We start from the raw sequence: 24,101 nt of genomic DNA, 5'->3' as shown, positions 1-24,101 counted from the left end.
TCAGCTTCTGTGGGAGGAATGGGGAAGGGGCTGCCTTCTTGTCCTTTCCCTCAGTCACCCCTGTTTACACCTTTTGCCCTTTCACTCACACGGGTTCAAACAGGCAGACTCACACACACTGCATTTTTGTAGCCTCTGAGCGTGTCACATTCTAATACACAGGAGGATTCTCCTTCCCACTCCTGCCTTCTGCTTCCCCAAACAGTTTTCATAGTCTCAATATGTGCCCGTCGTATGTACATTCTGTTCAGCTTATCTCAGGAAACAAACAATATCTGCTGGCATAAATGCACAGCTTGTGTTTCTCTCTGTCATCCTTCACCTTTTTTGCTGTTTCCACTGCCTACATCTGGCTCTTTATTATTCTACCCCTCCCCCCAAATCTTTTCTCTTCCAGCTCTTCTTTTTCTCACCTTGTGGCCTACTTGGTATATGCTATAATTAGAGTTTCCAGCTCTTTAATAGCTAACTGACAGGCAGACATTCAACAAAGGAAGCTATTCCCATCACTTTCTCTCCAGGAAATAGTTCATCTCCTAAGTTTGTGTGGGTTGGGCTGCATCCAAAAGGCACAGAAGCAGGGACATTAGAAAAAGAAAACGGTAACCCCCTTTCCATAATCTATTCTGTCAAATTTCAAGATATTTTTTTCCTACAGGACTTACTGATCTAGGATACTTGGGTGTTTGTTTCTTTTAAATAAAAATAACATTTTTGGGAAAACATGGCAAAAGTATTAGTTAGCCTAGCCAGAGATCAGGAAACTAATGCTGTTTCTTATAGTGCTTTCCTCTCTCTGTATGAGTTTGGGTATTTGCTTATTTTAAATATGCTTTAAAAATATGTATATACCTTTTCACGAGAAAAAAATGGGGGGCATAGAAGGAGCAAAGTATATTTCTAGGCAGGTGAAATATACTAGGTAGGGAGCAAGCTCCTGGTTTGGGGGGCCCTTGCCCCTCTGCCCCCATATGGCACCACCCCTACCTTTAATATTGGCCATATCTGGGGAATCTGACACACAAATTCCCAACATTTATAACTAACATTTGTAAAGTCTCATGATTTGCAAGGAGTTGGGAATTTGGTGTGTATAGAACTGGTATGGATGGCAGCCCTTTAAATAAAAGCTCTCACTCAGAGCCATTGTGGCAAAGGATTATGTTAAGAAGATAAATGAAATAGCTGTTTACATCAACACAGGTTTTGTGTTAGGAAACAAGATGAAAATCGGGTTTGGGTAATGAGGGCTCTGCCATATACAGAAAAATAATAGAACAGTAACCCTAATTTATAATAAACTCTTCCAGCTGTGACCCCTTGCCCTATATTCACAAAAATATACCTTTATTCACTATCTGCTATACATAGAGAGCTATATATAGGGGAAGAACTTAGAATATACTTTAAAACTGTGGAGCCAGGAATGTTTGGAGAGAGAGAGATGTGATAAAACGCTTTGCTTGAATACTCAGCTTGCCCTTGGAGATGGGATGGGATGGGATGGACCTGGGTCTCCCTGCAGCCTCTTGCACTCTGTCTCACTTTTCCTGTTTGCCTCCAGCAGAGCTCTGTGCTCCTTTTTTTACATCACAGCTGCCCTTCCCATGTCCTTCAGCAGTGGTGAGAGCAACAGCAGCAGCGCAATTCCTGCCTGAACAAGCTGTTCTTCATGACAGGGAGAGCCAAGGGTAAAAGACACGGCCCCACTGGGATGGAGACACAAGCAGAAAGGGAGTGGAGGAAGCTGGCAGAGCAGAGGCTGACAAAAGGAGCAGAGCCTAGGGCTGGGAGCAGGGCCAGCTTCTCAGAGCTAACTGAGCTGAGCAATATGAACTTACAGCCCAGCAAGCATTTCTGACTGCAGCACGCTGTGGCACCTCTGCCAAGGCCACCTACATTTTCTCTGCTGTTTCACTCTGTCCTTTCAGCTGGGAGGGACAGCCTTGCTTGTTATTTGATCCTGCAGAAGCTCCAGGACATTGGCTTACTCTGCAGTGTCCTGTGCTCCGCAGGGAGATGGAGCCGTGGCAGGAAGGGATGCTGATGAAAAACCAGAAATGGTACCCAGAGAGAAGGAAAGAGGAGCAGCCCAAGACAGCAGATGCTGTTGGCATGGAACCACAGCAGGAAGGGGCTCCTTTAAGCCATGGGGTGGTGCAGGCAGGGGGGAACGCTTTCCTGGATGAAGGTAAGAGGAGGCTAGGGCAAGGGGTCACCCCCAGCCATGAGAGTGCAGATGCCAAGCTACAGCTGCCATATGGTTGCAGAAGAGAAGGTCCGGAGGAGGTGATTTCAGGAGAACAAAACCTAAGGCCTAGCCTAGATGATTTGGGCCTAGGCAAAGATGGAAGTTTCACTTCCCGAAGAGAGAAGATGGGCATATTAAAAAGATCAGCCAAAGAGGATATGCAACCAACTGGAGAGTGGAGGCTTGAGGAATCCCTGATGGGGGAGCTCTCTGAGATGGTGCAGAACGTGGTGAAGAGCAGCAGCTGGTGGGAAAGACATGGCATTGATGGCACAATTATTGCTTTGAACCTCCTCACCCTGCCAGTAGGTAAGGAGAATGCCTGGGATGTTCTTGTAGGGTGGGGAGGAAGGGAGGAACAGGAGCCTGTGGTTTCTGACCAGCTTCTTTTTTAATAGAGAAGCCCACTTTGTGCTATGAAGTCCTATTGCCTGTTGATCTTACACACCTCATTACCGTCTGAGAAAGTAATGCATGGATAGCCAGGCACTGGAAGCTCAGCAGTTGGCAGTCTCACCATTTTGTCCTCCCAAGGACCTTCTCTGGGGCATCTGTCTGACCACTGAGAGGAGGGCTGGCTAGAATGCCCTGGAACTTGTGTCTTACCCCCAGCATGGCAATCCTTAATGCTCTTGTGCTGCTATGTTAAGCACTGAGGACTACCGTGTCCTTTTGGCAATATGACCACATAGTTCCTGCTTGCAAAAGAAACAGCCAGTTGAGCCAGTAGAACACTGTACTAATGCTGTTTATAAAGGATACTGAGATACTCCACATAGACATATGAGTGGAAGATGTCCCAATCCCAATTAGTTGCGATGGATATGTGGCAAACTGTTCCAAATAAGAATTATCATGGCAAACATTATTGTAATGGTGTTAAAAATCTGCATTGCCTTTTGTAGGTGCTTTTATAGATCTGGTGAATTTCAGGTAAGACAGGGATGACAAGCTTGTATATTATTTGGAGCCACTGTTTTGTTGTACAACCTGACCCCCTTCCAGTTGGTCAGACTGCAATAAAATCAGTGCTGTCTGCAGGAAGGTTAGCAATGAAGTACATGTGCCTAGGCAGTGTGAGGTCATCTAGAGGGAAGGGGGACACTAAGGAATGAATGTGCTTCCCTCCAGGCTGGCAGGTTGGCAGTGCCTTTCCAGATGTTTATGAGATAGCAATGTAACAACGTGTATGAAATGCACACACTGCCTTGTTACACCTCCAAATAGCTGTTAGTGGAAGCATTATAATATGAAACCCAAAAAGTCTGAAGCATGAAACTTCTCTGTCTTTCATAGCTTCAGAAAACAAAATTTTCCATGCTTTGTTTAAAATTAAATGGGAGGCCAAATAAATCCCTCATCAAATTCCTGCTCACAGATGAAGCTCCCCAAGTGATCTTAGGCCACTCATGATCTCTTAGCCCCACCTACCTTGCAGAGTTGTTGTGAAGATAAAATAGAACAGTGTGCTGAACTCCTAGGAGGAAGGACAGGATGCAAATATGCTAAGTAAAATAATAATATTAGAACTGCCAGATACCCCCATTGTTGAGATAAAGAGTGTACCAAATGATGTTATCTTGTTCTTGTATCCTTACGTGCTTCATTTAACCCTTTGCTGCATGGTTGTGAGACTTGTTTGTTCATGTGTTGATCGACAGAGTGACAACTTTGGAGAAGCACTGCTGTTTAATCAAACACATTGTTCCTGTAAAAAGGCCAACATCCTCATGCCACAAGCAAAGGGCTGTATTTTTTATTCCCAGATTACGCAAGCATTGCCATTGTGTCTTTATTAGGTTACAAGCATTGCCTTAAAGATGGCTTCTTATATAATTCATGGATTATCCCAGTTATACCGGGATAATTCTTCCATATAAATTATGTCTGACATATGTACACTTGAGGAAAACAAGTGGTGTGCGGGAGAGTTGTTCGGATATTGGCTTGTAACACTCAGAACAAGATTGTGATGGCAAGTTGGCAAGAGACTGGAATGTGTATTGCATCTACTTCCCTCCCCTTAAATATTAGGCAGGCGCCACCTGTGTTATCTTTTCGGCGCCTATTGAAGACCGTCCTCTTTCAACAAGCCTTTTAAGTGGAGACCTTGTCCCAGTCTGCGTCTGTGTTGGAATTGCTTTTTAAGATGTTTTTAAACCTTTTCTTTTTAAACAATATGCTTTAACCTTTATTTTAAAGATGTCTTGAAAGCTTTTTAAAAAATGTCTTTAAAGATGTTTTGTCTTAATGTATTGTAAAGTCTGTTTTTATGATGTTTTAAGGTGTTTTTAGTGCTTTTATTCACCGCCCTGGGATCCTGCTGGGAGGAATACACATTCCTTGTCATGCTGTGGAACAGCGAGGTGCCTCTTGACGTGGTTGCCCCCGAGCGCCCTCTCCAGCATTGTGGAGCCCGGTTTGCACCTTGGTACACCAGTGAGCTAAGGGCAATGAAACAGGCTGGATGACAGCTAGAGCGCAAGTGGCGAAAGATGTGCTGTGAGGCTGATTGGGCAAGAGTAAACATCATAACCGTGCCTACTGTGTGGCGGTAAGGGTGGCGAAGGCCCACTTCTCTGCCCCCATCACATCCTCAAGTAGCCATCCAGTGGAGCTTTTCCATATTGTCAGGGGTCTGTTAACATCATCTCCAGGAAATGGAGTTTTAGACCCTTCGGAGGCCCACTGTGAATTGTTTGCAAGGCACTTTGAGGGTAAAGTTGCTCATCTCTGTAGCCGTCTTGATGCCCCCTCCACATCTACTGTAGTCCGCAATGAGGTGTCCAATGCAACGTTTGTTGCAACTTCTTGGGAACGGCTTCAGTTGATGTAGCCTGATAACATAGACAAGGTGCTTGTGATGATACGGCCAGCAACGTGTCCTCTCGACCCTTGCCCTTCTTGGCTTATTAAAGCTTGCTGAGGGGGTTTGACAGAGTGGATCCAGGGCGTGGTCAACCCATCATTGCAGGAGGGAGTGGTTCCAGCCACCTTGAAAGAGGTAGTGATCCGACCACTCCTGAAAAAGCCCACCCTGGACCCATTGGTTTGTGACAACGACCGACTGGTTGCAGATACCCCCTTTTTAGGGAAGGTGATTGAGAGGGTTGTGGCGTAGCAATTGCAAGTACTCATGGATGAAACAGATTATCTTGACCCATCCCAGTCTGGGTTCAGGCCTGATTATGGGACTGAATTGGCCTTGGTCGCCCGGATGGATGACCTTTATCAGGAGAAGGACAGGGGGAGTGCGACCCTGTTATTCTTACTTGATCTCTCAGCGGCTTTTGATACCATTGACCATGGTATCCTTCTGGGCTGACTTGGTGAGATGGGTATTGGAGGCACTGTTTTACAGTGGTTCTGATCCTACCTCCAAGGTCACTCTCAGAGAACAGCATTGGGTGACTGTCTTTTGGCCCCCTGGCAGTTGTGCTGTGGGGTGCCACAGGGTACCATCTTGTCCCCCATGCTGTTCAACATCTATATGAAGTCCTTGGGAGCAGTCGTCAGGAGATTTGGGGCGAGGTGTCAGCAGTATGCTGACGATACCCAGCTCTATTTCTCCATAACATCTGATTTGGGAGAGGCTGTGCAAGCCCTGGACCGGTGCCTGGACTAGGTGGTGGGCTGGATGAGGGCCAATCAACTGAGTCTGAATCCTAGCAAGATGGAGGCACTGTGGGTTGGTGGTTCCCGAGTTCGGATAATTGGTCAGTTGCCTGCTTTGGATGGGGTCATACTCCCTCTGAAACAGCAGGTTTGTAGTCTGGGGCTGCTCCTGGATCCATCTTTGTCACTAGAGGCTCAGGTGACCTCCATGGCTAGGAGTGCCTTTTACCAGCTTCGGCTGATAAGACAGCTGCGGCTGTTTCTGGACTGGGATAGCCTGACCACTGTTGTCCATGCACTGGTAATCTCCAGGCTGGATTACTGTAATGCACTCTATGTGGGGCTACCCTTGAGGTTGGTCCGGAAGCTGCAGCTGGTGCAAAATACGGTGGTGAGACTGCTCACTGGGGCAGGGTATCGCCAACATGTCACCCCGCTGCTGAAAGAACTGCACTGGCTACCTATTAGCTATTGGGCTAAGTTCAAGGTTCTAGTTTTGGTGTACAAAGCTCTATACAGCTTGGGACCAGGATACTTGAAAGACTGTCTTACCTCTTATATACCCAGTCGATCCCTGCGCTCTGCAGGTGAGGGCCTCCTGCAGATGCCATCTTATCAGGAGGTCCGTTCTGCACAACATAGGAAAGGACCTTTAGTGTGGCGGGACCTACCCTGTGGAATTCCCTCCCCTTAAATATTAGACAGACACCATCTCTGTTATTTTTTCGGCACCTATTGAAGACTTTCCTCTTTTAACAAGCCTTTTAAGCTGAGACCTATCCCAGTCTGCGTCTGTGTTGGAATTGCTTTTTAATACGTTTTTTTAAAAAACTTTTTCCCCTAAACAATATGTTTCTTTAAAAAACCTTTTTTTTCTAAATGATATGTTTTTTTAAACCCTTTTTAAAATATGTCTTTAAAGCTTTTTAAAAAAACGTTTTTTAAGTTGTTTTGTTTTAATGTATTTTAAGGTCTGGTTTTATGATGTTTTGAAGTGTTTTTCGTGCTTTTGTTTGCTGCCCTGGGCTTCTGCTGTGAGGAAGGGTGGGATAATAAATAAATAAACAACAATCAAATAATAAATAAATAAATAATACTTTGAGCCTAGAATGTGGCTGCTTCAATTTGTCTTATGGGATGATATTGCACAGATGGAGATGACCACAAGGGTGACTTTATCTCTGATCCCAAATGTTCTGTATGTTAACAACTCCCAGGCCAAGACCATCGCAAACCATAATCATGTGTTTGGGCCAAAACTGGGCAAAAAACTTGGCTTGTTGTTATGAAAGGCATTCTGCAGGCAATCGCAGCTGAAGGGGGCATATTTAGTGGAGTGTTGTCATACTAGTGGGCTACAAGACTTTTCTGTGTGGGAGTTTCATTTTTGGGATCTAATTGACAATGTTATTCAGGAAGCAACTTTCCTCAACCAGCTGAAGAGTCTGAGGAATCTTCTCTCATATCTCTCCCACGCTGTATGAAATTTTATTCATTTATTTATAAAATTTATTACCTTCCCTTCACCATGAAGTCTCAAGGTGGGTTACAACAAACCACATATAGGCTGCCCTTAATTCAAAGTGTTATGGCTCCATTAAATTCTAAAGAGCAGACCAAGTTTGGTCACATGCTCATCACACATATAAAGTACATGGCTTCCCTCAAAGAATCCTGGGAACTATGGGTTACTGCTCACAGAGCACCCTTAGTTCCCAGAATTCTTGGGGGGAAGCTGTGTGCTTTAAATGTATGGTGTGGATGTAATCCTTATCTTCACAAATGTCCTGCTCTGACTACCAGAGAGTATGTTCAACTTCCCTTATAGTTTTGAACTGGGGACCATGAAAAAGTTCTGATTGCTATCATACCATGATGGAACAGGGTAGGAGATCACAGCCCTGTACCTTCTAGGTCTTTTGATGTCAAGATTCTAAATGTTTCTCCTCCATTCCTAGGGTTCTTGCTTCTGCGTTCCAATAATCTATTATCTTTCCTGTGGGGCATTGTCATCCTGGGTGTGGCACATCACACAATCACTGTGAAGGGGAGCCATCTGGCCAGCCACAATGTTCTGGTGGAGTCCAAATCATGGGGGAAATTATGGGCCATATTCTTTATTGAGGTATGTTTTTGCTTTCAGTAGCTCCAGTTTTGTGAGAGAACACAAGTAAGACAAGAGTTTTCTTGTGTGTGGGATTCAATTCACACAAATGGAAAATTTGTCCCTTATGTTCCTTATGCCCAGTTCTCAAATACTGCAAGCATGTTTGCAAATTGTCCGTAGTACAGAATGATGCTAGGATACATTCTTATGCATTAAAAAGTCATGCTGAAAACCTGGAATTGCCAGGTAAGGGTGGCCATTTGTGCATTGCCAACAAAAAGGAGGATTTGCATTGATGAAAAAGGGAGGCATGAATTTGCACATAATTTACATTTGTTATCTTATAAATATATATGTGAATGTATGCATAATTATTAGAAATTGAATAGAAATACATTACAACATAGTGAGAAAGACTATGAACAGGTAACCTGTGGGTCTGTTGAGTCTGCTATTTAAGTGTTAATAAAAATATAAATTAACAAAAATGGTCAGTGCCCCTGTTCGCTCTTGTTATGGCTCTTTATCTTAAATCCACCTCAGACAGCCTTCAGTTCCCCACCCTCCTTCCTGGATAACTTTACCAGCCCCCCTTCTTTGAGTTTCAAGTAGCCCTTCCATAGGCAGGTCTTCTGAACTATGGAACTTTTGAGAGGCGGATTATACATTTTATTCATCTCTCTCTCTATATATATAATATTAAAATCTGCAGCTAACCCAACTTTTTCTGCAAAAGGAAGCCAAAACACAATTTCAAATGGACAAAAGATGGCTCACTGCTTTTTTGGGCGGGAGGATTAAATTCTCATTCCACACCCTCATCTGAAGATGCTGGGGCTTTATATTAAAAAGAAAGAAAGAAAGAAAGAAAGAAAGAAAGAAAGAAAGAAAGAAAGGTGGTATTTTCAGTGCTAGTCCTACTCAGAGTAGACCCACTGAAGTTAATAGACATGATTAATTTAGGTTCACTAATTTGAATGGGTGTACTCGGATTTAGAAGAACACAGCCCATAGTGAGCATGTAGCAAAAGGGGGAGGGGCTGCTTTAAATCCCCCTATCCCTGTCCCAGATATTGACTCATTCCCTCTTTTATTTTAGAGAAGGAGAGTGGAAAGGGCTGTGCGGGGCAATGTAAGGTAGTTTCTTCCACTGTGGGTGCTGCCTCTCCCATTTGACTTACACAGTACAGAATGTGAGTCTGTGTGTGTGTGTGTGTGTGTGTGTGTGTGTAACACACACACAGACACACACACACAGAGTCATTCTAGAGCAACTCAAAATTATCAGGTATGCCACTGGCATGGTACTCAGGCAGAGGCTTAGAAATTATCCTTACTGCTGTAGGAAGACCAGGCATAGCAGTCTGCAGAGAAGTGACAAAAATGGCAGCCAAAACATGTGTGCGGTAATCATCGATCAAATAGCCATAGTTACATCTTCCAGACCCATTTCCCCCCCCCAAAGCCTGAAGTAATTAAAACACATGCCTGAAACCATTTTCTGTCTTATTAGCACTGCCAACAGTCTGTTTTTTTAAAAACACACAAGTAAAGTAAAAAGCTTCTGGAGGCTATCTCATGCATGCCAGGTAAATGAAAAGTTGTGTGCTAGCATTAGCAGGCACTTTCTCCTTTGCTATCCTGGGCACATGATTGGAGAGGTCTCCTCTGCTGCCACCTCCAGCTTCAAGGCAGTCACAACCACTGAGAAGGCAATACCCAGCTGCTCTCCATTTTTCAGAAGAAGGAGGGGGTGGACTTTCTTCAGAAGCTGAATGCGGGATGTTTTAGAGGACAAGCCTAGATGTTCTTTTCACCCAGTTGTGAAAAGGAAAACGGGAGTAGAAAACAGGACAGTCTTCTAGAAAAGAAGACATGTAGGCACCTGAAATCAGGGACAGGGCAGGTGAGGTGCAAATTGCGCTAGGGATGGAATGATCTGTCAATTTCAGTTCTCTCCATTTCTCATGTTTTTAATCTTAAATTCTGTTCTCCACATTTCTTCAGCAATTTGCATTTTATTTTAAAAAGTCCTCATGAAAATTCGTCAGCTTTTTACTGCAAATTTCTTCTAATAAATACATTTTTGGATGCAGTTTTGACTAATGCACACAACTTTGCGAGCAATTTATCCTAATATAATGCATTTTTTTGTTATTTTCACAAATATATTCATTTTGTGCACGCTTTCTTCTAATATATGCAGTTTTGTAAAACATTGCTTGGGTGGACAACTGCACCATAACATTTGGATACTTTCAAAGGAGGGCTGGGGTTTGGTTCTCACATCGTTTCAGAAAGTGTGAATTTGATAAATTCAGTCTTAAATGTGAATTTAATTGAATTTCTCACCAATCCCTAGACTGCACATACAGCATTTATAGATGAAAATCATGCAACGCCCCCGTACAGTTGTAGACAAACTCCGTATCTGCTGTTCACAATTTAGACAGCTAGAGGGGTTGTTGCATTATATATTTATTTATTCTATTTCTATGCCACCTTTTGGCCAAAGGCCCTCAAGGCGGCTCACAAAAAAATAAAATAAACACAAATACAAAATAAACATCAGAAAACAATATAGTGCACAAAAATTCAAACAACAAAATATTAACATTGTTTAAAAAACAAGGTTCTTTACAGGCCTGGAGATAATCTGCCCTTAAAATGTGGCAATGCCACTCCAAGAATTCTCTCACACTGAATACTTTCCAGAGCTGTAGTCTCCTGCCTCTTTAGGAGCAGGTGCTCCCAGCTTGGGAAAGAGCCTTCAGCTCAGTACTGTTGAGCCCAGAGCACTGAGTGATTAACAGTGAATTAATAACACCTCCGTAATACCTCTCAAGACGGTCCTGGTTGCCCCAGAGTAGTCATTAAAGATGGTGTCATTTATGGTTGGCAATAACATTGCTAGTTTGTTCATGCATCCCAGTAGTACTGAGGGAATATTTAGTACTTGGGTGGTACTGTATTCACAGAAGTATATGAGGCCCTACTGCAGATGACAGTGATATAAAATGGTGGTGAAAATCTAATCCTAATCAACAGCCAGCAAATTGTAATATTTTTCCCCTTCAAAGATTGTTGTTCTTTCTCTGAACCTGCCAGGGAGGAACAAAAAAGAGGCCAACACACCCACACCAATAAAAAAAGTATTTCTTGGAAAAGAGAACTGAAGCAGGGAGTCGTGCACAGTTGTAATAGGTATAGTGAGAGGGGATTAATGTAGAATATTTGCATCTGATCCCCTGGTTCATTTGAGGAAACTCATCAGGTAATAGATATGGGTTGCTTCCGGACAACCTGTTTATTGTGCAATGATAATTCATTCTGAAATGTTTGCACATTTGTGGGGAGGTTAGATGACATCAGCTATTTATTGAGCATTCATTCTGATGTGTTTGTGGGGAAGCTACGCAAAATTGTGTCAAGCAATCGTTTCCCCACATTTCCTGCCACTTTTCTTACCACAAACAAGTCTGGCCTTTTTGTTTTGTTTTGGAAATGGATTTCTTTGTGCGAGAGCCTCAAATCCACTTTAACTGCTCAACCTGGATTTGCCAGTATGTGACTGAATCCCGCCTGGAAATTAGCGACAGTTGGCAAGCGCTCCAGGAGTGCTTTTGTATATCATATGCTCTTCAGAATCTTTTGTATGATCATAAGCTCTTCAGACTGCAGAAAAGTTTTGGCTGTTTTTTCATTTCCACATCTGCCAGGTTATATGTGGCAGCATCACACAGGCTTGATCCAGGACTTAATAGAAAGCTGCTTTTTCCTGCAGGATTTTTCATGCATATTTGCACACACACACACATGGAACTATGCAGGTGGGAGAGCCACTTAGGCTGCAATCCTAGGCACACTTGCTGTCAAATAAGTCCCATTGAGCTCAATCGGGTTTACCTGTGAGAAGACATACCAGAGCTTGGAAAAGTTACTTTTTTGAACTACAACTCCCATCAGCCCAATCCAGTGGCCATGCTGGCTGGGGCTGATGGGAGCTGCAGTTTAAAAAAAGTAACTTTTCCAACCTCTGAGACATACATGGGACTGTGGTCTCAGAGAGCAATTTGCAGCAGGGAAGCAATGGGCAGTGAAAAAACACGAAGCATCCTTCCCTGCCAGGCACCCACTTTTTCTAATTGCCGTTCTCCCTCCCTGTGTAGCTTGTCCTCTTCAAAAAGGGCTGGCAAGCTACATTTTCATGAATTCCTGTGTAATGAGCAGTTTGACTCTCGGAGGGTGCAAACTGACAAACATCTCCCTTGGTGTGTTATCATAGGCCATTTTAGGTAATCTTGTGAAACTACCTCACTCTAACATAGTCCCATTTGAATCAGAAGAACTACTCTGAATTAAGTAGTTTGAGGATGTACCATCGAACAGCCCTATTCTAAAACCTACCTCATAGTACATCTCATTGACCACGAGATAATAGCAAGGGATGGAAGGATCTCTCCGTTTCAGTTCTCTCTATTCCTCATTTTTCTAATCTTAAATTCAGTTTCTCCTCATTTTTTTTAAATCCTCATGAAAATTCATCAGCACTTTAGTGCATATTTCTTCTAATAAACACAATTTGTATGCAGTTTTGACTAATGGACACATTTTTGCAAGCAATTTCTCCTAATACAATGCCTTTTTGTTTATTATTTTTACTAATACATTCATTGTAATGCACATTCCTCCCTAGTATATGTATTTTTGTAAACATTTAGCTGGAGAACTGCCTCACAACATTCAGATAAGTGCAGATTCTGAAGGATGACTGCGTTTTGGTTCTCATATTGTTTCGGAAAGAGTCAATTTGATAGGTTCAGCTTTAAATGCAAACTAGTCACAGCCCATTGTAATATTGTCATTTTTGCATGTCTGCTACATCCATGGGCTGGCAGCTTGTCTTTTATTTACCATTTCTTTCTGTTCCAGGTTTGCTCCGCTTTCACGGCAGAACAGGGGTCCTACAACCACGTGAAAATCCACCATGGTTATACAAATGTCATTGGCCTGGGTGACTCTAGTACATGGAAGCTTCCCTTCCTGAACCGCTTTGTTTACATGTTCATTGCACCTATCGCAGTACCTATTATCACCCCTTTAGTGGCAATTGGTACGTTGGTCTCCTCTGAATTTCATTACTTTTAAAATATAACATTTATCCTAGGACGTTTTAAGAAGCTACATGGCAGAAGGTGATGTGAATCTCTCCATTAAGTTTTGTTATTGTGCCTGCATTCAGACAGCAGTTTATTCCATTTCCTGATAATTTCCACATGGTATTTGATCTTTCACACAATGTAAAAGCCACTTCTGGAAATCTAGCAGAATATAGTGGAAGTTTGGTGCTCATTTTCGTGTTAATTGCTTCCAGAAAAAGTCTGTTTGCAACCCCATTACCTAGAAAATCATGGGAGTAAAGTGATAAAATATGGGCCGGTATGCCAGCACATAGTTCTTTCCTGCCATTTCATGGGGGAATCATGCGGGAACAGAAGTGCGCATAAGCAGAAAGGGTGGTGGAGTAGTGACATGTCCAATGACATTCATTGTTGTTTCACACCATGCCCACTGATGTGAATGAAATTTAGTGTGAGGTGGCAGTGTATCGGTCAAAAAGCCACCATTCCATAATGCAACAGGTACTGTAGTGTAAAAGGAAAGTTAGAAATTGAGACCAAAGATCTACTCTTATGATCAGTAAGACTAATGCAATAAGCCCCATGTCTGAATGCTGCCTGTATTTTATAGTGTATGCAGCATTTATTCTTTGACACATAGGGCTCATCAACACAGTGGTTTACTGTGTGTTTGGTGCTACTCACATCCCCTTTTAATTCGCGTGATTCACATGACATTACTGGCAAACAGAAGGTATCACAGTTTTCCCACTGTAAATCTGTACTAACCCAATCCACTGATAATACGAAAAGGGAAGGAAAAAATGTCTTCACTCCGTATCTCTAGGGCTTGCAGATGCTGTGCTCCGATGCTTTAAGGTGGGTGTGTCAATCGTTCCTCTCTCCACGCCCACTCCCTCCTCCTCCCTTCGTTCATTTCATTTCCTAAGGACTGAAGAGCAACTTCCAGCTGCTCTCTCCCATTCTGCTGGCATTTTTATGTTGCTGCAAATGGTGCCTTTATCAGAGCTTGGAAAAGTTACTTTTTTGAACTACAACTCCCATCAGCCCCAGCCAGTATGGCCACTGGATTGGGCTGATGAGAGTTGTAGTTCAAAAAAGTAACTTTTCCAAGTTCTGGCCTTTATTTTCTTTCCCCCCTAACTTCTGTGCAAAAGCATTACACGGCTCAAACAAAAATTTGTATTTTAGCTGTATTGTACCAGTGAAAATACAAATATTTCCAAGTTGTTGTTTTTTTAAAAAAATGAAGCTAACTGGTAGAACAAACTGAGCATGCTCATTTGTCAGGTAACCAGAGGGAGTGGAAATGTTAAATTTAGAGGGGGCTTGGTCATTAGGAAACTGCATGATTGATCCTTCCCCTCAGTGTGAATAGAAAACACCATGTTTGCAGCTGGCATTGAGCCCTTTCTGTGGATGGTGCAAATAGAAAATGAAGGTAAAAGTGGTGTCTTTAGTGCAAAGTAATGCTTATCTATGTGGATAAGCCCATAGAGTAAGAGAACTGGAAAGGGCCAAAGAAACACTAGTCTTCCCCACTTCCATTAGACAAGACCATTTGCCTACCAGCTCTACCTATTTAATTTGAATCATAGCATACCCCCACAGGCAGAGAAAGGGGCCTAGAGAACATTGCTCTAGATCAGGGCCGGAGAAACTTTGGCCCTCCAGATGTTCCTCCTGTCATCCTTAATCATTGACTGTGTGGGCTGGGCTGATGGGAATTGGGAGTCTAACAGCTTCTGGAGGGCTGAAGTTTCACCAGCTGTGCTCCAGATGTCTGAAGCAAGTAAGCAGGCTAATTGACTAATTGGTGGAGAGAGAACCACCTAGCCAATCCCACCTGTGGGAAATACTCCCAATCTTAAACATTTCTGACCTTAAATATCACGAGCAGGCAGAGTGCAGAGCAAAACTATTTACTGCATCTTAGCAAAGCCAGTTTTACTGGGAAGTAACTCCGTGCCATCCAACATCCATACCTATTTCTAATTTTCAATCAAATATTGAAAACAGTCATTTTGGGGAAGGCTCCTTTTTTGTTTTTAAAACCCTATCAGATTCACAACATGAATCTGGGTTGTTTCTGTTCTGATGCATATTCCTATTGATTCTATAATGCATTAAATTGTTGATTTAGATTTGATTTGGACTGGAATAAAGGTAAATAAACAGATACTCCAGCAGTAGCTGCAAAAAGCAGAGATTTGTTTCTAAAAGCATGGGCTTCTTAGTCTTCTTGGATAGAAAAGGTATTTCAAAATGTATGAGTGGTATCTTGCAAACTCCCTACAACCCACACAGCTCATCATTTGATCCTTCTCCCTGTGCCCTCTTGGGCCTTTTAATTCTCAAAGTATACATTTATCCTGGCATCATACACTATTAGTCACCCTACTAAAAAGCTTCTCGAATCCTGCAAACGCAGATTTTGTAATCAGAGAACTTTTTAAAAAAGCATTTATTGTGACTGAAGAGTCTTGTTTTCTGCTTTCATGGTTTGGTGGAGGCTGTAGTGATGAAACGTAGATGCAGGGGCCAGGTTTGCTCAGGTTCAGTTATTCGGGTGTGTTTGTCCCTCCTTCCCCCTCCCCCTGCATTTATTCAATGAACAGGTGATAGATAAAATTCATTTATCACTGATACTGGGCAAAATTAGGCCAAGAAACAAGTAATGTGACAAATTTCCCAAAGTCAGATCTATCAACTTAAAAAAAATAAAATAGGTGTAAGGGACTCCAAATATGATCAAAGCTACAGCCCTAGAGCAGGGGTGGGGAGCCCCCAGCCTACAGGCCATATTTAGGCTGACACAGGTTCCATGAGCTGTTTCCCCCAAACTATGCCTCCTGCCCCAACCCTAATGTCATATGTGACGTCAGGTGTGGGGCACCTAGGGATGCAGCTAGGTCGACTGCGCAACTGAGTTCCCTATGGGGCACTTGATTATGCAGCAAATTCCTGCAAAAAACAGCTTAAAATGGAAATGGACTGCCTTCAAGTTGATCCCGACTTATGGAGTCCCTATGAATAGGGTTTTCGTGGTAAGCGGTATTCAGAGGGGGTTTACCATTGCCTCCCTCTGAGGTTGAGAGGTAGTGACTGCTTGGCCGGCCCTATGTTCAGCCCTTGGAAAACATCAAGCATAGGGCTAGCAAAGCCCCTTGTGCTGCGCTTCCTAAGCGCCTGACAACCAACTAGCATGAGGTGATTGATAAGTAGGTTGTTCTGCCCACCTGTCAGAGCTGGTCCACTGGGGTAGGCAATGATAAGGATCTAGCCAAAAAGGTTCCCCTCTCTTGCCGTAGAGGGAAGGATATTTATTTAACCCTCCCTAGCCCTGGACTTTGGACAGCCTCCTTTGCAGAGGATGATCTTCTATCTGAAGGGGTATTTACACCCGGTCCAAATCTGTTTTGAAGATAAACTACCATAATAGGCAAGGGCCTTGAATTTGCCTATCAACAGTTAGCAGCTGGATAGCAGACTGAGCAGGCACACAGGGTACCTGGCCAGCTTTCTCGGCTATGGTGAGATCTATTATATTTCTGCTTACATTACAGTAGTTAGTATTTCTAAATCTGCATCTACATACGTAAATTAGCATAAGCAAATTCTATGCAGATCTTTTCCCCTCTTTTATAGTGATGCATTTCCCTTTTTTTAGCAATGTGTAAGTGGTCATGCTATCTGTGCTGTTTCCCCAATCTAAATTATACCTCCCTCCTGCAGAAAATGTACAAATATAGAAGCCATACCTGTCTTTTTCCTCCCATGGGAAAAGATAGGTATATAATTTCCCTCTAGCTAGTGGTCATCAGAGAAATGTGATGAGGAAAAGAGTTGAACAATCCCTCCCTTAGCACCGCTGCTTGGCTGAATGGAACTGCTACAGAAATCATATGACTGACATTGTTGCATTAGGTTATATTGTTTGTTACAGAGAGAAGGATGAGGAATGTAGTCTTGCTGCAATCTGCACCACATCTGACAGACCTTTCTATGTCCCACATAGAAATATTATTTTATTTATTTATTAAATTTATATCCCACCCATCCTCCCAGAAGGAGCCCAGGACAGCAATCAAAACACTAAAAACAATCTAAAATATCTTAAAAACAGACTTTAAAATATGTTAAAACAAAACATCTTTAAAAACATATTAAAACATCTTTAACAACATCTTTTATTAAAAAAACCTTTAAAAACATCTTAGAAAGTAATTCCAACACAGACGCATTCTGGGATAAAATCTCTACTTAAAAGGCTTGTTGATTTCCCATATGGACAACCTATCTGCCTATGGAGTAGCAACTTAGGAGAGAGCCTTGACAGCTGCCCCATTCACTGACTGCCGTTTCCACAGGCTTGCTCAAAGAAGTTGAATTGAAAACAGCCATCCGGACCCTCTGTTGCATGTTTATTGGCCTGTATTCCCATTACTGGCTGCTGCTTAATGTCTCAGGGTTCCAGTCCATGTGGTCTGCTCTCAGTTGCATGCTGGTCACACGATCTCTCCTCGCCCATCCTTACATCCATGTTAACATCTTTCAGGTAAGCGCTACTAACTCTAGAATATATCAATATATTAAATTGACGGTCTTAGAGCAATACGTGGTGTGACTCAAATCCTACATTTGGCAAAGGCTCCATTCTTTCCTATTGTGGAGAGGTTTAGGCTACAGTCATATACATGCATTTTTGAGTATATATGAGAGCAAGTCCCATTGATTCAGTGGGATGTACTTCTGAATAGACATGACAGTGCATTGAGAGTTGAAAGATGGGATTTTGCAGAACCTGCAAGGGCAATGGAACTATTCAAAGTGTTTGTTGTCGTTTTTTACTAGGCAGAGATGTCTCTCCAAAAGAGTATATTAAGACTACAATCCTGTGCACACATTTCGGAATAAGTCCCATTGAACACGAATAATAAAATACAATATAATTAATGAACTTTGCTTCCAAGTAGACATGATGCAACATTGCAAGTAAACATGGTGTATGAGATATCTGACAGCCTTCATACCTTTTCTGGTCTTTTGTATAAGGATGGATGAATCTGCCACTTTTGGTTTCTTGCAGTTTCTCATTTTCCCAATTTTAAGTTCAGTTCACTACATTTCTGCATTACTTTGGGGGGGGGAAGTCCTTACAAAAAGTGATCAGAATTTTAGCATGAATTTCTTCTAATATGCACATTGCTAAATGCAATTTTGCCAAAAGTACATATTTTTTACAAGCAATTTTCCCTAATATGAAAATAACACTAATTTTGGGGAATTATTTTCACAAAATATATGCATTTTTATACACACTTTCCCCTGACGTGTGCATTCTTGTGCACACTTTCTGACTGGAGAACTTTATTGCAAAATTCATGGTATCCATTCTGAAGGACAGATGCATGTTGGTTTGTTTTGGAACATGGAAATTAGCTAGGTTGCATTAAAATGTGAATTAAATTGAAATTTATCCCCCATCCAGGGATTGAATAATTGGTGCAAAAAAACCCTTAGTCTGTTTTGAGTGGGTTACTGTTTCGCCCACAGAGAGCAGGGTTCAGAGCAAAGGATATGGAAATATTATTATTGCCATTTTTCAGATGCTTCTTTTTGCAGCTAAGCTCCCTCTTTGGCTGTTAGCAGGTTCAGAAACAGCAAGCTCTTTGTGATTTTTTCCTTGTAGCATATTGGCCTCCCAATGTTCTCAGCTGATAAGAAGCCGAAACGGATTTACATGATGAGCAGCGGAGTTCTGAACTTGTCTCAAAATCTCCTGCTGGACTGGTCCTTTGGGCACTCACTCATCAGCTGTCATGTGGAGCATCATCTCTTCCCAACTCTTTCTGATAACATGTGCCTGAAGGTGCGAGGTTGAGTGGTAGGAGGATATGGGTTTTTTGAAGGGAACAGAGGGAGAAATCAGTGGCTACTGAATGAGTATGAGTAAGGTGAAGAGAACATGCTTGGTTTTAAGAAGGAAGTGAGTTCATGCGAGGTCAAGATCACAATATCTCTTGAGATGGAAGAAACTATATTTTATTCATTATATGATTTCTTACCTGTCCTTCACCATAAGGTCCCAGGGCAGTTTGCAACAATATAGGCATACAGTTTTAAAATCCAATAAAAGAATTTAAATAAGAACTAACAACTAAGAAACTTCTATGGTTTAAAATCAGAAAAATAGAGATAAGTATAAACACTCATCTCAGCTGTCAAACGTCAGGATAAAGAGGTGTGTCTTCGGCATGCGACAAAAGCTGTACATTGAAGACGCTAGACGCACCTCTGTGTTAAGGGAACTCGACAATTTAGGGGCTGCCACAAGGAATGCCCTGTCCCGGGCCACCACTTCTGCAGTATTACTGAGAGCATCCGACTTGAGAGGGTCTATAAGAAAGGAGGTGGTCTTTGAGATATTTGAGGCCTGAGCCTATATCCCTCTGCAGCAAAGAGTTTTGCTGGGGCTGCTTTGTGGTGGAGGTAGGCAGAGCTTCGAAAAGTTACTTTCTTGAACTACAACTCCCATCAGCCCCAGCCAGCATGGCCACTGGATGGGCTGATGGGAGTTGTAGTTCAAAAAAAGTAACTTTTCCAAGCTCTGGAGGTAGGGAGTAAAAGTGGGAACTTCCCTCTCCCTGGTAACCACTTGCTAAACATCTGTGGCACCAGTATATTATGTAAATTTGTATAAATGAGCAGAGATCATCAACAGTCTGTGTGCCAGTGTGTGCATTTACCTAAGTGGCAGGCTTTTACCCTGCATTAGGATCACTGAGACTTAAGACTGAGTAAAATAACTACTTTATTTATAGAAATACATAGATAGGAAAGGCATACCTAGTTCTAACTAACTAAGTTGGAGGCGCAATGCCCAGACGTGGGTTTTGCCCTCATGGCTCAGAAGAGAGCGAGAGCAGAGACAAAGGTGTCTCCTCTCTCTGACAGTCAAAAAAGAGAAGAAGGAAAGGGCGGAAGGAAGAGGGGCAGGTCAGCTTCCCTGAGCATATCAGTTCACAAGGAAGTTAGTTAGTCAGAGCACAGCATGGGTGCAAGCCTAGCCAGTTGGAGGACCCTAACTGTATCTTCCTTCTGGAACACAAACAAAAGAATCCAAACAAGAGTTGCTCTTGCTCCACTTCCAACACAGGATTGCTCCTCCACATCTCTCTTTTGCTTCTGCAGTTGGTAAATGAAGGCCCAACCTCGATTTGGACCAGGGGCTATCCTAAACTAGTAATCACCACTAGGAATGCTAATTAATGCTACCTTTTTCTTTTAGGTCAAGCCAATTGTTTCCTGGTATTTGAAAGAGAAGAAGTTGACATATAATGAAGATTCTTATTGGTCTCGCTTGAAGTTGTTCCTGGACAAATATGAAGAATTGATGGTCCATGCACCACCTATTTCTGAACTTGTTGGGGTTCAGTGACAGCTCCGTTGGGACACATCGCTATTATAACCATAAAGCAAGACTTTTCTTTCCCACAATCAAGGAATTTAGAACTCAGGTTAGGGCCAGATGAAGCTATCAAGGGGAAAACCAGCATGTCTTCAATATTTTCCATATGGACAAGTAGAAATAATGGCTTTTGCATAAGAAATTGCAGCTGCTCAATTATGGGTCAAAGGGGAAATCAGTAGCTCCAATATAATAGGATCAAAAGAGAGCTATTTTGAATCTTAAATCCTCTCCCCCCTGCCCCCTCTTTGTTTTAATTTTGCACACCATACCACCAACTTTGATGGATCTCTTCCATTCTGCTACTTTCCAGCCCAGAGGAAGAAATTGTAAAGCAGGGGTAGGGAACCTGTGGCCCTCCAGCCCTCTAGACACTGTTGGACTAGAGCTTCCATAATCCCTGACCACTGGCCATGCTGGCTGGGGTTGATGAGAGTTGTATTTCAGCAACATCTAGAAGGCCACCCCTATTGTAAGGTCCTTTTCAAGTGATATTTTTTTCCTTAAAGATATTTTCCATGTCGGGAAACACTTGCACACTACAAAATACATGGAGAGCTTTGTAGCGTTCCCCCCCCCAATTTTTTTTAGTGTATGACTCAGATAGATTAGACTGATGCTGACTGATTTATGAATACACAGTAGGGAATATATCACACTGCTGTTCATGTATTGCAACATACAAAGAATGTATGGAGGTTTTCTCTGTAAGGGGAAAAGTAACACATGAAAAAACAAAACTGGTTCCTACACTAGTGTGCACAGAATAACTCAGGGACTTCAAGTTCAATTAAGCTACTGTGGATTACTTTGTTAAGTCAAGCCTCCATTCTGGGACCACTTAAGATATATTTCTCCATCGAATGGTTGATGGACCTTTTCGTTGTAGACAAATTTCCCCAACTGCAAAAAGAAAGTTACCTCTACAAATGATGATTGCATATAGGCCAGGGCAACAGAACCACCATTGGTGGTGGACTTTTTATGAGATTACTGATGCAGGTGAAGCCTATATTCAATGCTGCTGTAGAAATTATTGTGGAACTGAGGGGGAGGTGGGGAGAAAATAAATTATTATACTCTCCCCACCTAAAATGATGAGAACTTATCCTCTTGAAATAAAACTGGTAATGCAAATGTACATCTGTCCCTTGCATAATTTATTTTTCTTCCAAGCTTTGGGTTTTGGAATAATCTGGAACATTAGCAAAGGCTGAGGTAGCACAGAAAAGGAGGGAAGGGAAGGCAAATGGGTGGGTGGCACAGGAGTATGAGCCATGACACAGAGAGAGAGAGAGACAGAGAGAGAGAGACAGAGACAGAGAGAGGTAGCCAAGATAATGAAATCATACTCTGTGGATTCACCACTAGCACTCCGGCAATCCAAATTTAGTATTTCTGAAATTTTAAGTGAAAATTTGCAAGCGTGCACTGTGTATGTATCCATGTTTTTATCAGTTCATATATTACATTTTGCTGTGTCCTGCAGAGGCTTATTGCTTTTTAAAATCTATAATCCCTCTCAAAATAACTAATAAATAAAATCTGATTCCAAGAGTGAAGCACTGTGCAATCAACAGGCCATTCTTTGACACTTGGTACCGCTAGGTTCATGAAGCATTCAGCATGAGGCAAGGAAGTTTTGAGAGGGAGAAAAAGTGCAGAGATATTAGGAGGCACAAAATCAGGATGAGATGCACTGTGCATGTGAGAGTATTAGGGTGTGCCTTCTGTAGCACTCAACAAATCCCCACTTAAGTGTATAACAAAGCCATCCCAGAAGAGACAAAGCTCGGATTCGATAAGCCATTGAATACACCTTATAGCAGCGCTGGGCAAAAGGTTTTCAGCACCAAGTTATTTATTTAGAACATTTCTACTCTGCCTTTCAATTAAATATGTTCAAGATGGCTTACATCACATCTTTAAAAACAATCAAGAATGCAGTAACTAAGCAAAAAGAATAAAAACAGCAGCTGCATTTTCCAGAAGTAGCAAACTCCTCAAGAACCTAACTGACAATTAAAAAATAATGTATAATTTTTTTTTTACCTGGCACCAAAGGGTTGTCTATGCAAACTAATAAAAAGGAAAGTCCTATCGCTAGGGGTGGGGGAGAACTTCAGTTCATGCATTTAAAGGCACATCTACCTAATCTTCATTTTCTGCAACAATATGCGAACTGAAACACAGCCACCCTTTGAAATTCTCACTTCTGGTACCGTGTGAGAAAGGGCATATACTATAGTAAAGTATGCATATATTAGTGAAAATAACATGCAGCATGTATTTTATTAGTAAAAATTGTTCTGCAAAATTTGTATATTAGGCAAAAATTAGGCAAAATGTATATATTAGGAGAAATGATACTAAAATGCTGATGACTTTTCATGACAGTTTTTTGTACAAAAATTACAGACTGATGTGGAAATGTGGAGAACTGAACCTAAGATTAGAAAAATGAGAACCTGAAATGGACAGATTTGCCCATTGCTACCCAGAACTGACAATGGTGGTAGAGCAGAGACCATAGGAGGCTCTTATACAACATCTGACCATTGGTCCATCGAGTTCAGTACTGTCTTCACTGACTAGCAGTGGGTCTCCAGATATTTAGAAAGGGGTCTCTCCCAACCCTACCTGAGAGGGATTGAATCCGAGGTCTTCGGCAGTAATCAGTATGCTTGAATAGAATTGCATTCAAAATCTTACTTCCGAAATTATAGTATTATTTTTGCACCTTTGTAGTAGCAACCTCTGAGATGTACAATTATATCCAGTTTGGTGATAGCATTAGTCAGTGCCCAAAACAAGCAAAAGGAGTAGGCTTGCTAACCTGTTTGGGCCTGTGGGCACATTTGGAATTTTGAGAGAGTGCTATGGGCAGGCACCACTCCCCAGGATCCAGTACTAGAATTTAAACAGATCTTCTTCAATTGGCATGACTTTACATGGGATACCCAAAAAACCACTGTCTAGTTAAGACTTACAGTGGTAGACTGCATGTTAAAAAATACAGATCCAAAAAAACACAGATCACAAAAACACTGATCCAAGTTACAGATTCTCAAGATCTTCTCGATTTTTTTACATAGGATAAGAAACCCACCAACAAATTACAAAAGACAGCTGTAGATACAGAGGTGATCTATTTGATGGTGGCTTTGATCTATTTGATGGTGGCTTTGAGGGGATCCCTTGTAAACATGAGGATCCATACGGATCAATGCATTGGATTTATGTTTCTGACCATAGTGGTTTTTTGGGTATGGACCGATGAAAAATCATGCCGTTTCAGAGGATATGTTTTACTGGATGCACTGACTGTGCACATCTCTCTCTCTCTCTCTCAGTTTGCCACAGCTGCACAAGCCAGCCCCTTCCTTGTCTGCAACTGCCAGCTGGGGGCAACTGGGCTCCTTGGGACTATGCAGCTTGCCCACGGCTGCACAGGTGGCAGGGCACGTAACACCTGAGCCACTCACTGTAGGGGTGATCTTTAGCTGGCCCTTTACA

General features: G+C 42.2%; 1 protein-coding gene across 2 annotated transcripts; it reads left to right on the top strand.

Moving 5' to 3' along the window:
- The first annotated feature begins 517 nt into the window (after nt 1-517).
- On the top strand, nt 518-21,726 carry FADS6 (fatty acid desaturase 6). 2 transcript variants are annotated; one of them, XM_061616103.1, is made up of 7 exons: nt 518-602; nt 1,568-2,560; nt 7,825-7,991; nt 12,906-13,086; nt 17,485-17,672; nt 18,807-18,986; nt 20,406-21,726. In XM_061616103.1, exons 2-7 carry the CDS (start codon nt 2,020-2,022, stop codon nt 20,553-20,555), a joined length of 1,407 nt encoding a protein of 468 aa, XP_061472087.1. In that variant the 5' UTR covers nt 518-602; nt 1,568-2,019; the 3' UTR covers nt 20,556-21,726. The 2 variants fall into 2 exon arrangements, with proteins under 2 accessions (XP_061472087.1, XP_061472088.1); XM_061616104.1 differs by having other exon boundaries at nt 537-602; nt 1,565-2,560.
- The last annotated feature ends 2,375 nt before the right edge of the window (nt 21,727-24,101 follow it).

Source organism: Rhineura floridana, chromosome 3 (assembly GCF_030035675.1).
Source record: "Rhineura floridana isolate rRhiFlo1 chromosome 3, rRhiFlo1.hap2, whole genome shotgun sequence".
NCBI lineage: Eukaryota > Metazoa > Chordata > Lepidosauria > Squamata > Rhineuridae > Rhineura > Rhineura floridana.
Note: the sequence above shows the minus strand (reverse complement) of the source record. Positions and strands in the feature narration are given on the sequence as shown.

Excerpts from the sequence above, each read along its gene's own strand:
- FADS6 (XM_061616103.1), top strand. The coding sequence starts at position 2,020 with ATGGAGCCGTGGCAGGAAGGGATGCTGATGAAAAACCAGAAATGGTAC. Across the intron at positions 7,992-12,905 it reads GGGCCATATTCTTTATTGAG|GTTTGCTCCGCTTTCACGGC; the intron begins GTATGTTTTTGC and ends TTTCTGTTCCAG. Across the intron at positions 13,087-17,484 it reads CACCCCTTTAGTGGCAATTG|GCTTGCTCAAAGAAGTTGAA; the intron begins GTACGTTGGTCT and ends CCGTTTCCACAG.